Source organism: Daucus carota, chromosome 9 (genome assembly GCF_001625215.2).
Source record: "Daucus carota subsp. sativus chromosome 9, DH1 v3.0, whole genome shotgun sequence".
Taxonomy (NCBI): domain Eukaryota; kingdom Viridiplantae; phylum Streptophyta; class Magnoliopsida; order Apiales; family Apiaceae; genus Daucus; species Daucus carota.
Window position 1 is genome coordinate 6428823 of NC_030389.2, and position 21083 is coordinate 6449905.

The 21083-nt window shown below is 32.7% G+C and overlaps 2 protein-coding genes across 3 annotated transcripts; one reads left to right on the plus strand and one right to left on the minus strand.

Moving 5' to 3' along the window:
- Nucleotides 1-377: 377 nt before the first annotated feature.
- LOC108203125 (probable linoleate 9S-lipoxygenase 5) lies at nucleotides 378-6770 on the minus strand. Its single transcript, XM_017371877.2, has 9 exons — nucleotides 6422-6770; nucleotides 3347-3636; nucleotides 3013-3253; nucleotides 2560-2901; nucleotides 2373-2458; nucleotides 2173-2280; nucleotides 1772-2079; nucleotides 1423-1686; nucleotides 378-1312 (listed from the first exon to the last, which is right to left on the minus strand). Exons 1-9 carry the CDS (start codon nucleotides 6615-6617, stop codon nucleotides 559-561), a joined length of 2589 nt encoding a protein of 862 aa, XP_017227366.1. The 5' UTR covers nucleotides 6618-6770; the 3' UTR covers nucleotides 378-558.
- Nucleotides 6771-9696: 2926 nt separating this feature from the next.
- LOC108202049 (vacuole membrane protein KMS1) lies at nucleotides 9697-14038 on the plus strand. 2 transcript variants are annotated; one of them, XM_017370417.2, is made up of 8 exons: nucleotides 9697-10089; nucleotides 10435-10640; nucleotides 10960-11038; nucleotides 11391-11687; nucleotides 12101-12258; nucleotides 12678-12794; nucleotides 13280-13459; nucleotides 13587-14038. In XM_017370417.2, the coding sequence occupies exons 1-8, from the start codon at nucleotides 10005-10007 to the stop codon at nucleotides 13788-13790; spliced, it is 1326 nt and encodes a 441-aa protein (XP_017225906.1). In that variant the 5' UTR covers nucleotides 9697-10004; the 3' UTR covers nucleotides 13791-14038. The 2 variants fall into 2 exon arrangements, with proteins under 2 accessions (XP_017225906.1, XP_063940878.1); XM_064084808.1 differs by having other exon boundaries at nucleotides 13665-14038.
- Nucleotides 14039-21083: the final 7045 nt, after the last annotated feature.

A 21083-nucleotide genomic window follows, 5' to 3' on the forward strand; every position in this document is an offset into this window, starting at 1 on the left:
GCCACATCATCAATAACTAGAAATTGGAAACTAGTTAATGAGTTAATGAGTTAGGTAAAAGTTAATGAGTTGGTTCTATATAGAAGTTAGGTAAAAGTTAATGAGTTGATTAAAGTTGAAACTAGTTATAGAACTTAGCATTGGAGTGCAAGTTTTATTTTAGCACCAAAAAACACTTTTTGATGCTATATTATAGCAATAGCAATAGATATATAGCATCTAGCATTGGACTTGCTCTTAGACACCTTGCAGAGTAACTATATTAGTAAATACATGGTGGTGAAGGTGTTTAGTAAATATTTTGGATTAATTTGTTAGTATTGAACAAAATGTTACATAATGAAAGCAACACTTTACATATGTGCACAAACTTATGATAAAAAAACAGTGAGAAATTTTTATTCAGATTTTCATTATATGAAAAAACAAACATACAACACCCGCTACAACACTTTATTCACTGGTGCAATATTGATCACAGTAGTAACAAATATGAAGAGAACTTATACCTACACAATGCATTTTTAATATGCACTCGAAACTGGAAAGGCTTAGAATTTAGATTGATACACTGTTAGGAATGCCCTTGCCAGAAAGTCCAGGTTCACTTGTAGGATAAAGCAGAGTATATGGCATGTTCACTGGTCCAACTCTGTTTTTCAGATTTTGGTCACTATTCATTTCAACAATTTTCTTCTCAATCCCCTCCAGCTTCTTGCTAAACCTGTCAAATGCGTTTAATGGCTCAACATCTTTTGTCCAATCTGGGATGTCTCGTTGTCCGAGATATAGTTCATCAGAAGCATGCCTTGACAATATTTCAATCAGGGCTATGCCAAGCAGTGTTGGCAATTGAGAAGTGATTGTCTTGAGGTAAACGCCATCAGGGTCGGCCTTAAGCTCCTCGTACTCAGGTGTATCTGGTTCAGGCATGAATCGACGGCTTAGAGTAGGGCGGTTTGGGAGGTACCCTGCATAAGGGTATTGTCCGAAATTGACTGCTGCATGAAGTGCAGACCCTATCCATATGATTAGTGTGCATGAGTCTATGAGCTCTTGGCGAGTCTGCATTTTGGGCCACCAAGGTTCATTTTTCTTGTCACCATGTCCCTGTTCGCGAACTTCTTTCCACCACAACTGAAGTTCATTGTCGTTTTGGACCATGTCATCAGTTTTGTAGTAGAAGCCACAGTAATCTGTAACCCATGTTTTGATTGCTGACCAGATCTCAAGGCCATCGACAGCATAAGGATAGTCTTCAATTAGTAAGCGGAGACCGTGTGGAGAATTTGAGTCCTCAACTGCCATTCCCCTATGTAATAGATATGCATATATCAGTGTAAGAAAGCTTGAAAAAATACAATTAAATGCACAGCTTAATTTGTAACTTTAGGAGTTAATTTCTTTAAGAAATGCTATTACCTCTTAATTAGATCTGCAGGGAGGGCTTGCTCGGGAAAGACCCAATCCTTATAAACCACAGATGACAATTCCATTGAGTATTGTCCTGGAAAAACAGTTCTTTCTAGAATCCCACCACCATTGATAAGAATCTGTCTGGCAAAGGCATTTATGTTCATAGTATCCCGGAAGTGAGGATGGAGGAGCCTATGGATTGGATGAAGCACGCTCAATTGCCTATTTGTTGCAATGACAAAGGGCTCAATTGATGCATGTGTATTCAACCTGTGATCAAAATAAAACACGTTACATCAAAATAACGTATCACTTCCGAGAGAGTAGAAATCATGTCACTGAAAATTTTTTATACCAGTGGCTGATGAGCTGATGAAAGCCTTGATCATTCACAGCAACATATGCTTTAGCCAATTGCCAAATGGAGCCCTCAACAGTTCCCTCTTCGGCAGGAGTGTATACTTTGTTAATGGCGCCATATTGATCACCATCTGGATGTGGCAAACTTAATTCAATCACCAAAGGCTTCAGTGTGCCGTTGTTTTGCAAGAACAGTAGTGTCCTTGTTGCATAAATTTTTGTTGTTGCAACATTTATTCGCCTCAGATAAGGCATTAATGCATCATGATGATCTAATATAAACAGTCTGTTGGTCTTAATTGCCTGTTAATAAAATGAGTATATTATATTAATTCTAAGAAGAACTACTGGCAGATAATTCTCTAAAAGGCTAAAATATACAATATATTAGCTTACCTTATCTACTGTTAACCCTTCTAGTTTGTTTTCAACGTGATCTTTGGTTATCGAACTACCCTGGTTTCCATAGACTTTGGAGTCAAGCTTACTTGCTGGAGGGAATTCCTGCAAAAAATAAGGTTGTTTGAATTTGCTAAATTACTTGAATATTAATGCAAATGAAAAATTCCAAATGGACAATATAAGCTTCATCTTACTCGAAGAAGACTGATGCTGACAGGGTTCATTCCTGCAAGCATTTCTCTTGCAAATTCTTCATCTGTTCTCCATGCAGACCTATCCCCTATTTAGAAATGTATCGTACATGTTAAGAACATAACACGCGCATTAAAGAACTTCTGTATTATACTCATTGAATGAATAGCTGGTTGTGGTTTATCCTACCTTTAATAACTGTTGGCAAGGGGAATTTTGCAACTCCTTCGCCATCACTGCGAACAAGTTCCTTTAGCAACTCCAATGGAATGTTCTCCCTGATATTATCAAGTAAAGGGCCTTCTGGTAATTTGATTCCACCTTCATATAATTTTAAAACATCTTCAAAAGTGTCAAATTCATCTGGAGTGCTGTCACATAAAGCCTCAAATTCTGGAAGAAGAAACTGAGCAATGGATTTTAGAGCATAGGCAAGAAAATCCGACAACTTCAAGTGTCCAAATCGCTCATCTCTAGGAACATAAATGTTCAAGCTAAAAATAAGTGGTAGCCTACTCTCGGTTTTAGGATCTGCATACCAATAATACACACTAAAATTAGCATGAGAAATCAACAATCAAGTATAGTGGTACTCGGCTATTATCAAAAGATAGAAAATATTATACATGATAGCTGACTAACCTGCTTTTGTAGGCGGTCTGCCTGTCCTTCCCCTACGAGGATAAGGGAATTCAGCTGATCCTCCAAGCACTGGACGAGCATTCTTTGGATCACTATCCGGATCTCCCAAATCATTGTAAAAAGCATAGTCATAAACTCTGTCCCATTCCTCAAGCATTCCAGTTCCATTTCCTCTCAACGTAACCAATTCTTGTTTTCTATATTCAAGCAACGGAGCTGGAGTTTCACTAGGAAGATACGTCTGCAACGAATGGCATAATCATTAGTCAGCTCAATGCTGCTATAAAACCAACTGATAACTATTTTTAACATATTTGTTAGAAGTTTTAAGTACATTATTAGTGAAGAAAACGCGATCTGTTGTGTACTTATCAGCCGGATAAACCCATGAATTGCAGATAAACTGGATGTCACCGTGACCGGGAACATCCTGTAAGGTAAGTGTCCTGAGGTAAAATTCACTGTGATGGAAATTTTTGACAATGAATGCACCAGGAACTCCCACATCTTCTTCCCAATCAAATGTAACATCAAAAGCTGATTCTCCAGCATTTATAGGAGTGATTGTTGTTATCCAATCTTCCAAGTATGCCGGACTTCCAAGTTTCCCCTTCAATCCACCGTCTGCAAATTACATTTAACATAAATTTATCGAATCTTTTAACTTTGCTCGTTTCAAAATTTTATTTTTCAACAACAAGGAAGAAAAATAAAATCAATGTTCTTGTAAGCTCGAGCATATTTATTTATAACTCCGGTCACATTTAATTCTATATCATTTTTTTTAACTGCTCGACATGCACTTTAATACTTCTATAAAGATGTCTCTTTCTCTCAATGTATACAATTTAGGGGGCGGATCAAACCCTTACCTCAAAGACGACGAATGAATAACTCTATTCAGAAATCAATGCTTTAGTCTTTTAACGACGGAAGTTTCAACGTGCTAGAGTGTGAATAGAAAAATTTCTAGTTTATTAATATATCTTCAACAACATGCTAGAGGGTGAATAGAAAAATCTCTAGTTTATTAATATATTTTCGACTGGGGGTCCAATTTCATATCCATAAATATAATCTTTTCGAAAGCGAAATCTCGCAGTCGCATACCTTTGACTTGACAACCGAATCATGATAACATAGATTATTACCAGTACTTTACTTGTATGATAATCTTGACAGCTAAAGTCAATACATTTCTCTTCATAAATTTTTCCATTTGTCAAACATGCATTTATAATAGTATGAAAAGAAATTTAATGTTGATGTGGCCGGATTCGGTAGGAGTCACGTAGATACACCTAACTATCATGTGGTTGAGGTAAATACACAGAAGAAATAAATACGAGTCCATAACACATTTACATAGTAAGAAATGTGTGTATACACGTTACTACTCAATGATAATTATTAATTGCAGGGACCATATTCAAGATCACATGCATGACCGGAAAGCTTGACAGTATGGTCGCAGGCGCGTTAGGGTTAATTTAAAAGAAATGATTTCTTATTTAAATTAAACAAGTTAAGTAGAATTGGTAAATAAATAAATTAATAAAGTGTTTGAAAAAGAAGTGGAAGCTCTAAGAAAAAAGTTAGGATTCTCAATTTTGCTTCTACTTATTTACACAAACCAGAAAAAAGAACCTCCGGCTTCTCCTACCAAACATGCTCATAATATGAATTGAAGAAATTACGTACTTAAATGCTTATTCACCGTTTAATCATGGTGCCACCTATCTCGATTTGCCTAAACATAATTAGGATATGATTTAATCGTCATTAGTACTCAACTAACCTGACCCATATAAAAAACCAGACAAATATGCTATATAACAATGGTCCTTACTTTTATCAAAATAGATTATGTGGGTTTGTCAAATAAATCCTTTTCAAATTAAGAAATTATTTTCACAAAAAATTATATACTTATATATATTTACTTATTTTTTTAATATAATAATAATTTGGGAATTGATAAATAAGCTCCAAACTTTACTATTTAAGCTCCATTTCAATTTTTTCCTTTACCCAAATAGCATAATCACCTATAATATGGATGAAACATGTGTAGAAAGTATGAGTAAATGTGGTATAAAATATGAAATTGGAGTTTACATAGTAAAATGTGGAGCTTATTTATCAATTCCCTAATAATTTACATGATGTTTTTTCATGATATTAAGCACTTATTTATTTTAGAAATAATGTATATCAACAAGTGGTACGTGATAGATGGGTCAGTGAAATGTTCTAGATGGGCTACAAAATTAAACCAAGCTGAAAATGAACATAAACTTGCTATTATAAAATACGGTGCACATGTTAAACACTGAAAATTTTTGTATTTAAATCATCGGATTGTCTATCCTGTGCCCTGAGGGCACAGGTTAATACGTCATAAATGCGGATTGTCTACGTCATAAATGTTCTCTTTTTCTGCAACAAGTCAATAGCTACCTCCTCTCTCTCCTTTTTCAAGAGAAACAATTAATTAATGTTTCTTGATTGTTGTGTTTTCCTTTTTAGCCACATGCTTTACATTTTTTATTACATATTATATTCAAAAAAAATATTGTTTAAAAATTATATACATTAAAATTTTATTATATATTCACTTTTGATTTATTTTTCAAAATTTTATATTTATAACAAAATGTAATTTTATTTTAAAAAATGTCAACATAAACTAATTTTTTATCAAATTTTATATGACAACTTTTAATTAATTTCGTCCCACAAATTATAACGAGGCCCCCCTGCATATACATTAATTTTCTAATTAAAATCACCTTCTAACTAATTTTTTTATTAAATATCAAATTGGATGATTTTAATTAGAAAATTAATGTATATGCAAGGGGGCCTCGTTATTATTTAATAATATTTTAATTTGTGTATATTTTAAGAATACTATTTTCTAGAATATAATATGTAGAAACAGTAAAGTCAAATACATTATTTATATGGTTAAAGAATAAAATACAACAATCAAGAAAGTATAATTAATGTTAGGTGAAAAAGGAGAAGAGAGAGAGTCCAAGTTGCAGAAAAAAAGAGCAATTATGACAGATTAACCTGTGCCCTAAGGGCACAGGATAGACAACCGGTTAAATCATTTTGATTTGCTCCTACTTCATAATAATGATGGACCTTTGCAAATACACCAATTAAAATGATCTAAATGCGAAACTTTCCGCCCTTAGCACGGGCTTATGGGCACACACTAGACAACCGTATAAAAAATGATAGTACTACCATACTGCAAAAAACGAAGTGCAAAAGCTTCTGTCAGATTGAGATGCTGTAATAAAGAAGAGTTCCTTGGTTACCTAAAGACACTGGCATGTTCCAAATTTGAATAAAGCTTATTTTTATCTTCTCAATGCAGCAAAAAGTAAAGAGGTACCTGAAGTATCAGGATTAACGGAACTGATGAGCTGAAAAGAAACTCTTCTATGAAGAAGCTCATCAAATCTGTCAACAACTGAAGAACTGAGATCTGTGAAATCCAACACATTCTTCTTCATCAATACAACTCTTCCCTTTATTTGCTGTCTCTCATCATCGTGCCCTGTAATCGCATCCACAATCTTATGAAACATCTCTCTCTGTATATCTCTCTCCTCTCTCTCTCTCTCTCTCTCTCTCTCTCTCGGTATCTCTCTCGCTTTCAAGAATGAGTTTATAGCTGTTTAAGTTGGTGTAGAATATGATGAGAATACAGAAGAGTTGATGGGTATTTATAGGCAGAAATAAGTCCCGAGTTGCACCCACGAACTTTCATTTATATTGCACAAAAATGTAGATATTTATTTAGATAAATTGTTCCTTTTATATATAAAAATTACAGTCACCTATCAAGGCTATCCCACATATTTAAGACCAAACTGAGAGGAGCGCTATGCTCGGCATGAGACCAAACTGAGAGGAACGTTATACTTGACGTCATTATGAATGTATTTATCGGTGAATATGAATGTGTTAACAATTTTCCGAATTAATCGAATAAGTTATGAATGTACACATTAACAATTTTACGGATTAATCAAGATGTATCTGGACCGAATTATAAAAAAATTATAATCGAATACATGTGTATTATAATGGCGTTAGATTGGGATAATTATGAAGTTTGGCCAGAGTTTTTTTACTTGTTCTTTGCTCGCAGAGACGCAGACACGTAACAAAACAAAATGGTAAATTGACTATTGAACGAGAATAACATATAATAAAATAATATTGACTGATATATAAATGAAAATAAAGGTCAAGCAACACGTGTGGAATTATCTTCGGCTAATTATCAGCACTGCTGGAGGTTTGAAATATTGAATATCTCTGTCTATATTCGTCACAATAATATTGTAGATATAGAGGACAAAATCATTAGTACTACTCCATACGACCATACATGTTGGGCTTTTCTATTCATTTCTAAAACTAGTCTCCCAACGCTACGCTTGATATAAAAGAAAATTTGTGATCTACTTTTTCAAGTGAAAAAAAAATTGGTACTCGGCGTGGAAAGATGTTTAAGATATAGAGTAATTAGGACATTGCATCCGTTATTTCGGTCATTTTTGCGATTTGGTCTCGAATTCTGAATTACAGCAAACTAGAGTACATCCCATAGGTTATGAATTTCAATAACATTGCACCCGTTTGACTAACTTTCGCCAAAAACTAACGGTCAACATTAAATACAAAAAGTTTTAATTTTGTAATTAACACTTTGCACCCATCAATTTTTATCGTTTTTTCGATTCGGTCAAATATTTTTATGTCGGAAAAATGCATCCCCTAACGTAAAAAATTTAATTATTTGACAACTTTTTAATGAATTCCCGTCAAATATTAGCATTTAACGTTAAATGGCATGGGTAAAACTGGAACTGTGATTAGGTGCAATTATAATTATTTGTATCTTTAACTCAAAACATTAATTTATAAAATTATTAAACATAATCTCTCTCAACTTCTTCGTGTCCATCGATTTCATCCCTCATGAGCCGATGAAATCAATGAAGAAATCAGGCTGCTACTCCGAATCTATCCCTTTCCACCCTTTAGTTGACACTTCTTTCATCAATAAAAGTGAATCATTTCTCTCATGGTCTCCATATTGTTCACCACCACACGGGAATCCATGGTAGTGTTGAGATATTACCAAACCTATCATCCACGCTGGAATGATTTAGAGATGAATTGATAGGGGCTTTTAAGCTAAGTTGTAGTCGGCCGTAGGGATCGAGTTCACTTATTCAGGATTATGTGAAGAGAGAATCTCAGTGGATGGACATTTAATTATTTGGAAAGCGATAGATCAACACGTGAGTACAAATTTTATCGACTAATCAAGGTCGAGAGTTTCGGAGCATGTTTGATGATTTTACCGTCAGTTTATTAATAAAGAGGCAATATTTTGGTTGTTTATGCGGAGGGTTAAGGACAACTTAACTGAGAAGTGTAATGCTCATACATATATAATATAGTGTTATTACTAAATAGTGCTACATTAGATATGAGTTTTTAATTATGGAAAAAGAGAAGAAAATGATATTATTGTTTAATTACTGATATACCTAGGGGTGATCGCGGTGCGGGCGGTGCGGTTTTTTATCAAAACCGCAAACCAAACCGCGCATGCGGTTTGGTTAAAAACTTAAACCGCAACCGCACCACGCTAGGATAAAAACCGCGTAAACCGCACCACAAAAATACGGTGTGGTGCGGTGCGGTTTGTGCGGTTTGTGTATGATTAAGAATAAATTTTTTTAGTTGAAGTTAGTAATGAAATTTAAATATGAAATAACTAAAATCTTTTCTTGTAATGAATTTATATGATATTTATCATTTAAGAACTACAACAACCACTAAAATAATGCACATAAAGTGTAAATATAATAATAAATATTAGTACTAAGAGACATATTATAATAATATAATTATTTCGTACAAATTTGGTATAATAGTAATGCGAGATTGATAAAATAATAATTACCTATAATTTAAAGAGATTTAAAATATATAATATAATTTAACATAATATAATTTTATTTGACATAATTATAAAATAATATATATGCATATAATATAATTTTATTTGACAATCACAAATATATATTTATGTATTATATATCGTGGTGCGGTGCGGTGCGGTTTGAACCGCACTAGTAATATGTCAAACCGCAACCCGCACCGCACCGCGCGGTTTGTGAAAAAATCAAACCGCACCACGAAAATTAAAAACCGCGTTTTGTGGTGCGGTTTGGTGAGGTGCGGGCGGTTTATGCGGTTTGGGCGGTTTTTTGATCAGCCCTAGATATACCTGATATATTTAACCTTATCTGTTATAATTAAATGATAATCCGATTTCAACCATGCCATTTAACATTAAATGTTAATATTTGACGAGAAACCGTTAAAAGGTTGTAAAATAATTAATTTTTTTTATGTCGGGGGGATGCATTCTGTCGACATATAAAAATATGAGACCGAATCGAAACAACGACAAAAGTTGATGGGTGCAAAATGTTAATTACAAAATTAAAATTTTCGGCCTTTAACATTAACCGTTAGTCTTTGACGGAAGTTAGTCAACCGGGTGTAATGTGATTGAAATTTATAAGCTATGAGATTACTTTATTGTAATTCAAAGTTCGAGACCAAATCGTAAAAACGACCAAAGTTAATAGATGGCAAAGTGCTAGTTACTCACACATTTTTTGCACTTTTTATTTGAAAGCAACGTATGAAGATATGCTGGCATGCATAAACATTCTCATGTACTGCAGATGCTCAAGATTCTCGTGCTTTCCCTAGTGTAATATTCAGAATGGAATTTAGATGCCCCCTTATTGATTTGACAGTCATTATTGCATTTGCGATTCCCAAGATAAAATTATCTCGAATTGTAGACTTCGAGGTAAATTCGAATTTTTTAGCCTATTATAAATGCCCAAGTCTGCAGACAGTCCAGGCTTCAATTCATGTTGCATGTGGTGATGGGTGCTCAGTCATTTCCTTATGAAAAAATGCCATCTTCTTCAACCTTTGATTCATCTGTTATTTCGGGTAAGTTATATAATGTGATATCTTGTGTATATGATCTTGCAAGATAAGCATTGTTACTTAAGTCTGTATTCTCTGTTGAGTTGATGAGATTTTTTGAACCCTTGCCTCGTGATTACAAGTACAGAGCACTCATAGTATTTACTGATATATAAAACAAATTCGATATCAGTTTTGATTATAATAGGTGAAATTTGCTTGAAAATGCCAAAGTTGTATCCGGAAAAGAGTGGTCTGATCCGGATATGGTGTTCATAGTCTTGTTTGTTTCATGTGGATGCAAGCATAATGAAGAAGCTTTTGAATTTTTGCCTAATGATGTTGTATGTTAATTTTTGATTTTTCTAGGACTCCATGAGAGGCACAAGAGAGAAATTGAGCTTCTGACATTGACGACACAACCTATTAAGACCCTGAAATTATTCTTGATGGCTTTAATTCAGTATCTTGAAAGGCCACTGTTGTGGATTATCCGAAAGTGTAGGGTGCTTATGCTTCTCGGTGTTTTAGTAGGAGCAATTGTGGTTGCAACAGACAACAGGACTCGCGGAAAGGTATTCAAATTTAGTTGCTCTACGTTCGTTCCATCTTGTTTCTGATGTTAATGCATAGTTGAAGTAATTTGTTAAGTTATACTCTGTGTCAGAAGTTTAGGAACAGAAGGTAAAAATTCTAGGCTTGATTGTTGTGAAGCACCCTGTTTCGAACAATCTTATTTCTTTTACTCTATCTTTACTGTTTTGTGTTTTACATTTTCGTCTTCCATTTTTATTTTCATAATGATATGATATTTGTGGATATAGAAACTTAAATCCAGCTACATGCAATATCACCTGCTTTTGAGTATACTTAATGACTTTGCTGATACTGCAGCATGTAACGGAGCTTGTTAATTATCTTTCTTTTGGATTCTGGTGGTTGGCTCTCGGTGTAGCATCATCTATAGGTCTTGGTAAGTGAAAATCAAATACAAGAGCTGTTCTCAGATTCAGATGATGTTCACTTTTTTAATTCCATGATAATTATTTTCATTGCATTTGTGATGTGCGAAGCAATTATTCTGAGCTGTGACAATATGTTGATATCCAATGTTATTGCTGAGAAAATTAAACATAGTCATAATTAAAACAGTCTGCAGCCTACACTTTTGTCCAGTAATTAGATTTATACAGTGAATAGAAAATCAAATTTTCAAAACTTTTAACTGTATCTATGCTATAGGATTTCCCTAGTAGCTTGTGAGCTTGCAGATTATGATTCTTGACCTGATTGTCTCCTTTGCTTACTGTGGTTCTATTTTTCAGGGACTGGTTTGCATACTTTTGTCTTATATTTAGGTCCTCATATTGCCTTATTTACAATGAAAGCAATGCAATGTGGCCGTGTTGACCTTAAAAATGCCCCATATGATACCATTCAGTTGAGAAGCACTCCGTCATGGCTCGACAAAGATTGTTCTGAGTATGGACCACCAATGTATTCATCACCTCATTCACGGGTTCCACTCACTAGTATACTACATCAGGTTCAGTTGGAAGCTATCCTCTGGGGTATTGGAACTGCACTTGGCGAGCTTCCTCCATATTTCATCTCTAAAGCAGGTAACCTTCAAATGTCTGATCTATCTGTTAACTTTATAATTCACAGCTTCTGCTTAAAATGTTGATTTGCTCAGAGATCATTATGAAAGCATGCCATGCCTGTGAGGCTGTGATATATATCAGCATTGTTCCGAACTTAAATCACAGTTCTCGTTAAATCCCATTAACATAGCTTAATACTAAAAGAATATTATCGTCTGAAAGCACAAAGGTATCCTTTAGTTATAAATGGAACATTTAGACTTTGAACAATGTAATGCAAACTTAATGAAAGCACACAAAGGTGCACACAAAGGTGCAGAAAGTCATGGAGTCTTTAGTTGTGGCTGAGCATTAGATTATAAGATATGTTTTCTATTCTTCTTAACAGAACTGCAAAAAGCCTTATTCAATTATACATGTGCTACATGCAGCTTGTATATCAGGTGACAATGCAGAAGGCATGAAAGATTTGGCTTCTTCTGAAAACGATGATAAGGGATTCATTGGCAGTCACCTTAAACAGATGAAACAGTGGCTTCTTTCACATTCCCAACATTTGAACTTCTTTACCATACTAATTCTTGCCTCGGTAATTTCTGTTGTCGACTGTCTCTGTTTTACCAATACAAAATGGTACTTGGATAAAAGTTTGAACTTTCTTGCTTGTTATCTGCCTTTTGATTCTATTCTATTTTGAATGAATAGTGTCTCATGTTCTTGTAATGTGATCCATAGTTTGACAGTTTTATGTTATATCCTTTCTATCCGTCTAGTTTCAACCTTTTAATATTTTGGAGCACATATATGGCTTTAATGTGATAATTAGTGAATTAAATTGAATACCTGATTATGATATTGTTTGTTTTCTGCTTGCATGATGACCTGCCTTTTTCAAGTTGTGCAGTTGTCTTGCTGCAATTAGTTTAAGTCTGCTTTCAAATTTTGATTTACGACAAATAGTATGTTTCACTCTAAGGTACCTGCATTCACTTTGTGGAATACATGCAGGTGCCAAATCCTCTGTTTGATCTTGCTGGTATCATGTGTGGCCAATTTGGCATCCCATTCTGGAAGTTCTTCGCTGCAACAGTGACTGGCAAGGCTATAGTTAAGACTCACATACAGGTTCGTGAATTAAGCAAATAATCTGAATTTGCAAACAAGTCACCGAAGTTTGATACTTGCTAGTTGCTCATTTAGTCGTTTCTCAAGTTGCAGTGATGTAAAAATGTAATCTTTGCAATAAGAATGCTCGTCGAATATGTTAATAGTCCGCCAGTACTAATTACAACCCTATTGCATATAGAAACGAGCATCATGCGGTCTGGCCAGTAGTTTAAACAACTAGTTCGTTCCTGAAATGTCTTGAAACTGATAGATTGTATGAACTAGCAGTTACAATGTCACACTTGCCAGGCTATACATAATCACATAGCATAAGTAATTTGCATCATGCCAATAGTTTACATTCAAATATCAAGCAGCAGTATACTAATTCCAGCATATCTGATGTTTTTTGTTAGATCTTACAATTAATTTTGAACTCGCAAAAAAAAAAAAGACTTATTTTTGTTACTAATGCCTATGAAGATTTCTCTTATTTTTTGCAGACAGCTTTCATTATATCAATTTGCAACAATCAGCTTCTTGAACTAGTAGAAATGGAGTTAGTTTGGATGCTTAGCTTCATCCCGGGGTTTGCTTCATTCCTCCCCAGTCTTATTGCAAAATTACACATTATAAAAGAGAAGTACATGGCATCTTCAGCTCCAGTTTCATCAAATATTAAGGTAACATTTAAATTCCTATCATTCTCCAGCAGGTAAAATATCAAGTCGACAAGGATTGAATCAACCACATTCATATAGCATTACTAGTTGAATTATTATTTCTAAATTGATGTATCTTTTGCCTCAGATGGAGAAATGGGAATTGTCAATAGCTTCAATATGGAATACTGTTGTGTGGCTAGTGCTCATCAATTTCACTTTCCAGATCATTACTGCAACTGCTCAGAGCTACCTCAAAAATCAGCAGGAAGAAGAAATTGTCATGTTGAAAGACAACATACATGCATTAAACCAACCAATTGGTGTTACTGAAAACCCTGTCTGCGATTAAATTTTGAGAGTCTTAAGTCCCACCTATCCTATGTTTCGTTTCACATATGATCCGGAAATTCTACCTAATCACTGTGATCATTTTAAGCGCAAGGGGCTCCAAAATCTATTATCTTTGTAGCCTCTTTGTTTGTTTTATATTGTGTTCTAGAATGTAATTTTCAGCCATATCAGAAACTACAAGTGAAGTTTTATGTACTTGTGGTTCTAGCACATAAACTCATGCTATAAATCTGATTTTGTTTGTCACATTCCCCCGGCAGAGCTTCAACTTTTGCAATATTCTCTAGATTAATATCAACATTTCGCTGGTTAACATGACAGCACCGTTTTTTAATACTATCTCCATGACAGACATGAAAGCTGCCAACTTTCACATCAGTATGAGCATAAGAAACTTTCACTACTATAAGATAGAATTTCATTTTCATCTCTTTATTGTATAAATTGGTTAGTTTTAGTCTCTCTTTCTCTCTTAATTCATTACTTTCTCTCTCAAAGACAAAACAATATGTAGTGTTTAGCTCAAGATCATTTACAGAGTTTCAATGGAGTTTGATTGCAGTTATTTCATTACTGTTCAGTATTAGTTCACTATTGCATCAACTTTCATGAGAATAGGTAGTTTGAAGGATTGATTTCGAGCTAGACCATAAAACTATTTTATAGCCCGGATGAGGCAGTACATCTTTATCGGTCAAGTTAAAAATGATTCTTCACCCATCCGTTGCACTGTACACTCGATTCTTGAGTATTCTTAAGTGTGCCAGTATTTTTTCAAATATTTAATTCTATAATTAGATAATTATTTAATCATTTAATTATTTTATAATGCAACAACAACTATGCATGGTTTCAGATAATTGTTAAAAAATGAACTTATCTATTAAAATATTTATTTTAAATAAAAATATAATACTTAAAATACATGCATGCATCGTGGGAAAAAAAAACATGCATGCATACTCCCCAGTCCAGTCCCCACCGGGCAATCCGCAAGGCCGCAATCATGCTTCGTTGTCTATAACTATAATTATGACACCAAACTCATTTGCATTCATTATGTAAACACATATAGAATGGTACGATTTCATGTCCAATTCTAATATTCCCTCTGTTTTTTAAAGTATGTCGTTTTAGTAGGTTCGGTTTTTTTCTAAATGCATGACATTCTCATTTTTCAAAGGTAAATGAAACACTTCATTTATTACTTTTCTTTCTCTATAAATCTAGAAAAACTAGAAAATTTTAAACGTTCCAGCTTACATTAATTACTTCACCTGTATACTTAATTTCACCTATAAAACGTGTGTGTATATAGGAGTACTCCTACAAGTCATCTTCTCCACACAATATCTTTTTCTCCAAATATTTTAGTTCACTTAAAATATGAATAGCTCCAGTAAAAAAGAAAATAATACTTTTACAATTATAAAGAAAGATTCTACAAGAAAAGCTATCGAGGAAGAGTCATATTGATGTCGCTCATATATGTGCCAAGTGTAACTTCTTTTTTGATGAATGATAAATATAATGAAGAGCTGAAGTTTACTGGTATTGTGGCGGATGTGAAAACCAAAAATAGAGAACCAGAAGTGGATATACACCCGATTGATCTCAACCCGGGTCCCGAATTCTGAATCCGAAAATAAGCCCAAATATACTGGCCCAACTGCAACAACTTGGGTAATCCACAAGGCCAGGCCCCCAAAAGATCATAATTTGTTGGTGCAATTGGTAGTAGTACTTATGCTTATAAACTGAACAAATATCCCCACTGTTCTTGATGTGGGACTGGGGTGTTACATACTGGTACCTACCTGAACTTTCTTATGCGGTAAATTGAAGGTAGGTTCTGATGATCAAGCATTGTGCTAGGTTCCTTTCATCTCTACTTACATCAAACTGTGTTATATAATCTAGTTATAGCAAGCCTAATCGTACATTTCCAACTTATAGTGCAAATTGTAATATGCGTTTGATTATGAGGGTGTTTGCCTCAGCTTAAAGCCCGGGCTTTAAGCCATCTCTGACTTTAAGCTGAAAAATGTCTGTTTGTGTAATAAGTCAGAAGCCAGCTTAAAGTCAGAAATAAGCCAGAAACTGCATTAAAGCTAGAAGTTAGTTTGAGGTACTTTTTTCAGTGGCTAAATTCTTTTAATTTTTTTTAAATAAAAATTACTCCTAAATCATAAGTTATCCATAAATCACTTTTATTTTTATTATTTTATTTTTAATAACTCATAAGTTAAAATTACCCAAACAGACAATTTAAGCTGTCAGCTTATCAGATAAGTCACGTAAGTCATAAGCCACTTTAAGTCATAAGCCATAAACTCAGCCAAACGGGCTCATATCATATATTATAGCTGGATTTTTTTTTATCATTATTGGTTTACATTAACTACTATATATGCAATTTTCATTTTTGTTTTTAGATTAAGACTAACTTATGACCCCGGTCAAGCACGCATTTAAATAAATATTTTATATTTATGAAAAAATAGAAATGTTATGTTTTTTTATTTGATTACATTATTATCATTTTAATATACTTATTTAAATTATTTATTTATTAGAATTTTGAAACGAGTTAAGTATCAAATTGGTCACTAAAGTGAAAGCAAAATATCAGTTGTTTCATTGATCTTTTACAAATATCATTTTGATCACTAAAATCGTAAATAATATCAAATGGATACCTATAAATATGTGTCGGAAAGTAAATATTTTTCTGATTAAGTTCTACACATTTTTCTTCAACGCTACTATAACCAATTTAAAAGTGACGAATTCTAGTTTTTTAGTTAATATATCTAGATTTAAAAAAAATACACTATTTATTTTAAATTTTACAATTATTTAATCTTATTTAAGTAAAAATATATAGTAAATATATTTTGGACGGTCTGCATTAAAACCAACCATTTCTAGGGAAAAATTGAAATCAAATAAAAAAAATATAAGGAACTATTATATACTATTCACTGATCCGTTGCTTTAGCTTTATGTTAGAAAGTTGTAGACGAGATCATTTGTAACGAATCCACCAGATTAGAATTTATAGCAACCCTTTGATTTTATCAATATATCAATATTTATTGAATTGTGTTCTTGTCTCAATTTGTGTATTTAAATTATATATGTGAAATCAAACTCAAATATCTGCTAATAACATATTCAACCCCAGGGACGAATTTAAAATTTGGTGAATGTTGTGCACAAAAAATTTAAACATGTAATTGATGATGTTTGAAATTGTATTGAGGTACAAAAGCAAGCAAAATGATATGTTTTTTTAGAAATAAGACACCACAAAGAGCAAAACCTCCTCCTTGGTGTAACTTTAGGTCATTTTATCATGGGGAAGATGGATTTGATAGACTCAATGATAGATGATATACCATACATATACTAAATTTAGTGGGGGCAAGTACCTGCGATGCCGTCACTTTGAATATATGTCCTTGTCCCTTTTTACATTATTCTAGTCATGACATATAATTTTCTTGGTTTTCTAATCTATTATTGAGAGCTTAGAACAATGGAAGTTGCCCCCAATTTTAACTTTACACAACGGAATAGTCATCAATTTAGAGAGACTTTAAAATTCTATTACATGATATAATAAATATAATTAACTATTTAATGAGGATATTAATCACCAAACTAATAAATCACTAAATCTTGGGTCTTGATGGATATATTTATAGATCATGTTAGGACAATTAGGTTAAATTTTTAGAACTATATATGTAAAGATTACAATCTAAATACTGGAAATATCATATTTTGCACATCAAAAAGTTCAAATATCACAAAAATTAACATCCAATAATAATGAAGAATCCTAGTTCTTCGAATATTTTCACACATTAGTAAATTCTAGTTTCAATAATTTAGTTTATTAAATTAGTAGGTAAACTCTACAATATACTCATTAACATCAAGATATTACAATGATCTATTAGCTCTAGTATTTTAAGTAGAAAATTTATAAGATTCTAACGTGAGAATATAAATAATAAAATCATGATTAGTGCTAGATACGCACATAGAATTATTACCATTATAATCAGAACTCTTATGTTAACATTGCTTAGATGGTGCATGTGAGGCTATATCCCTCACACCTTGTATCTCTTTAATTACTTTTGCTACTCATAGCGTAATAGATCAAAAGTAAATTTTAGCTAGATCAGTTATAATTACAAATCAAAATTGGAAATTCATTATAAATTTAAAAACTAAAATTGGTATCAATAATTGCAAGAAAATATGAGTACTTACTAATTATCAATTCAATATAATTACTCGATTATATATGGAAACACAACACTTTACCTTTGGGTATTTAGGGGGAGAGATAGACTACTTGAGGAAGAGTGGAGTCAGAGAGAAAGAGGAAATATTGTTGGGGAGCGGAGTCATGATGTTAGTTAATAAGCTTAAATATCTATGGACTCTTTATGCATTTTTGGAAGCTCATGTACATATACATTGATGTCGATTATGTATGTTTATTATTTTGAAATTAAGGTCAACATTAAAAATGTTTCTATGAGATGTGACTTTATAAATTTAAGTTAAATCCTGGATTTACTTTTTTGATATTTTTCTATCATTGAAGAGACTAAAAAGAAATAGTTGAAATCTTGATTTTATGATCAGCATGAAGACCTATACACATGTAATATCCTGATGAGATAATAAGATCTGCGTAAAATTAGGTATGTTTTTCCTACACTTTAATACATGAACTTGCCTAGTAGTATTTCTATTAATTTATCTATAAAAAAGGAACGCAATATTAAATAAATATTCGACATTTTTCTCAATTCATCATATATAAAAAAATTATGTAAACAATTTTTTTTACCTTTCGCCACGTTTTGAATTTATTTTTGTATTAAACAAAACAAAGAGTTGATTTTTTTTCAATATATTATAAATAAATTAATAGAAATACTACTCGGCAAGTTCATGTATTTAAGTGTACTAGAAACATACCTACATCCTATAATCTCATCACGATATTACATGTATAGGTCTTCATGTTCACCATATCTTGAGATTTCAACTATTTCTTTTAAGTCTCTTCAATAATAGAAAAAGATGAAAAAACTGAATCTAGATATTTAACTTCAATTTATAAAGTCGCATCTCATAATTTTTTTTTAATGTTGACCTTAATTTCTAAATCTTAAACATACATAATCGACATTAAAGTACTTCACTTTCAAAAATGCGTAAAGAGTCAACAAATATTTACGCTTATTAACCAACATCATGACCCCACCCCCAACAATATTTCCTCTTTCTCTATCCCTCCACTCTTGCTCAAGTAGTCTATCTCGACCCGCTAAATACCGAAAAGTAATGTGTTGTGTTTCCATGTATAATCAAGTAATCATATTGAATTGATAATTAGTAAGTACTCATATTTTCTTGCATTTGATTCCAATTTTACTTTTCAAATTTTTATTGAATTTCCATTTTTGATTTATAATTACAACTGATCTAGCTAAAATTTACTTTTGATCTATTACAGCTATGAGCAGCAAAAGTAAAGAGGTACAAAAGTGTGTGAGATCTCAAGGGTAAGGAAAGAATTTCATCGCAGGACTCTATGGCCTCCCCTCCCCTGCACTATCATCTAAGCCATGTAAACATAACTGGCCTGATTATAATGGTAATAACTCTATGTGCATATCTAGTACTAATCATGATTTTATTATTTATATTCCCATGTTAGTATTTTATAATTTTCTACTTGAAATATTAGAACTAATGGGTCATTGTAATATATTGATGTTAATGAGTATATTGTAGAGTTTATTAACTAATTTCAAAAACTGAATTATTAAAACTAGGATTTACTAATGTGTGAAAATATTCGAAGAACCAAGATTCTTCATTATTATTAATGAATGTTAATTTGTGCGATATTTAAATTTTTTGATGTGCAATATACGATTTTCTAGTATTTAGATTGTAATCATTACGTATATAGTTCTACGAATTTAACCTAAATGTCTTAACATGATCAATAAATATACCCATCAAGCCCAAAATTCAGTGGTTTATTATTTGGTGATTATTCTCCTCATGATTAAATAGTTAATTATATCTATTATATCATGTACTAGAATTTTAAAGTCTCTCTAAATTGATGACGATTCCAAGGTGTAGAGTTAATTAAAGTTTGGGGCTCCCTAATTGTTCTAATTAAGCTCATTAGAAAACCAAGAAAATCATATGTCACAACTAGAATAGTATAAAAGGGGACAAGGACATATTCAAAGTGGGGGCATCAGGGTACTTGCCCCCACTAAATTTTGTATATGTATGGTATATCATCTATCATTGCCTGTATCAAATCAGTTTTCCCATAGTAAAATGACCTAAAGTTACATCAAGGAGGAGGTTTTTCTCCTTGTGGCCGGTGTCCTTTTCTCAAAAAAACTTATCATTTTCTTGCTTTTGTAACTCAATACAATTTCAAATCTCATCAATTACATGTTTAAATTTTTTTTCTACACTAAATTCTAGATTCGTCCCTAGGATTGAATATGTTATTAGCAGATATTTGAATTTGATTTCACATATATAATTTAAATACAGAAATTGATACAAGAACACAATTCAATAAATATCGATATATTGATAAAACCAAAGGATTGCTATAAATTCTAATATGGTGGATTGGGTACAAATGATCTTCTCTACAAATTTCTAACACAAAGCTAAAGCAACAGATCAATGAATATTATACAATAGTACAGGTTCTTCAACTCTCAATAAACTCACAACTCTCTTTCTCTCTTTGTTTAAGTGTTGCAGTGGGGCACACAAAATGATGTGAATACACTTCATACATATATATATGATTAGTGGACTTGCTGTGTCGTGGTTGAATTGTGGCCAAACGAATCAATTGTTTCCACACAACAGTTCCCTGGATTGTTAGTTCCCAATCAACCGTTCGCTGGACAGGGATTGATCAATTAACAAATAAACAATTAAATCAATCATTCCTTATAATTGGAATCAACCATTCCTTATATTCTTTTTAGTTGATTTCAATTTTTCCCTGGGAAGGGTTGGTTTTAGTGTAGACCGTCTAAAACCCATTTTAGTGATAGACCGTCTAGCTAGAATACCATTTTCTTGGTAGACTGTCTTGTACACAGTATTATTGGTGGACATCCTCGATAAAGCCAGATAAGCAATGCCAAATCTTTATACAAATCAATAGTTGATCCTTCTCATTTGTAATGACACTAAATGCACC

Bases quoted from the DNA above. Each gene is read 5' to 3' on its own strand.
- LOC108203125 (XM_017371877.2), bottom strand. From the start codon at position 6,617: ATGTTTCATAAGATTGTGGATGCGATTACAGGGCACGATGATGAGAGA. The intron at 1,687-1,771 runs GTATAAAAAATT...TTTTGATCACAG, and splicing joins CATCAGCTCATCAGCCACTG to GTTGAATACACATGCATCAA. The intron at 1,313-1,422 runs GTAATAGCATTT...TCTATTACATAG, and splicing joins CCTGCAGATCTAATTAAGAG to GGGAATGGCAGTTGAGGACT.
- LOC108202049 (XM_017370417.2), top strand. From the start codon at position 10,005: ATGTTGCATGTGGTGATGGGTGCTCAGTCATTTCCTTATGAAAAAATG. The intron at 10,090-10,434 runs GTAAGTTATATA...TGATTTTTCTAG, and splicing joins TGATTCATCTGTTATTTCGG to GACTCCATGAGAGGCACAAG. The intron at 11,039-11,390 runs GTAAGTGAAAAT...TCTATTTTTCAG, and splicing joins AGCATCATCTATAGGTCTTG to GGACTGGTTTGCATACTTTT.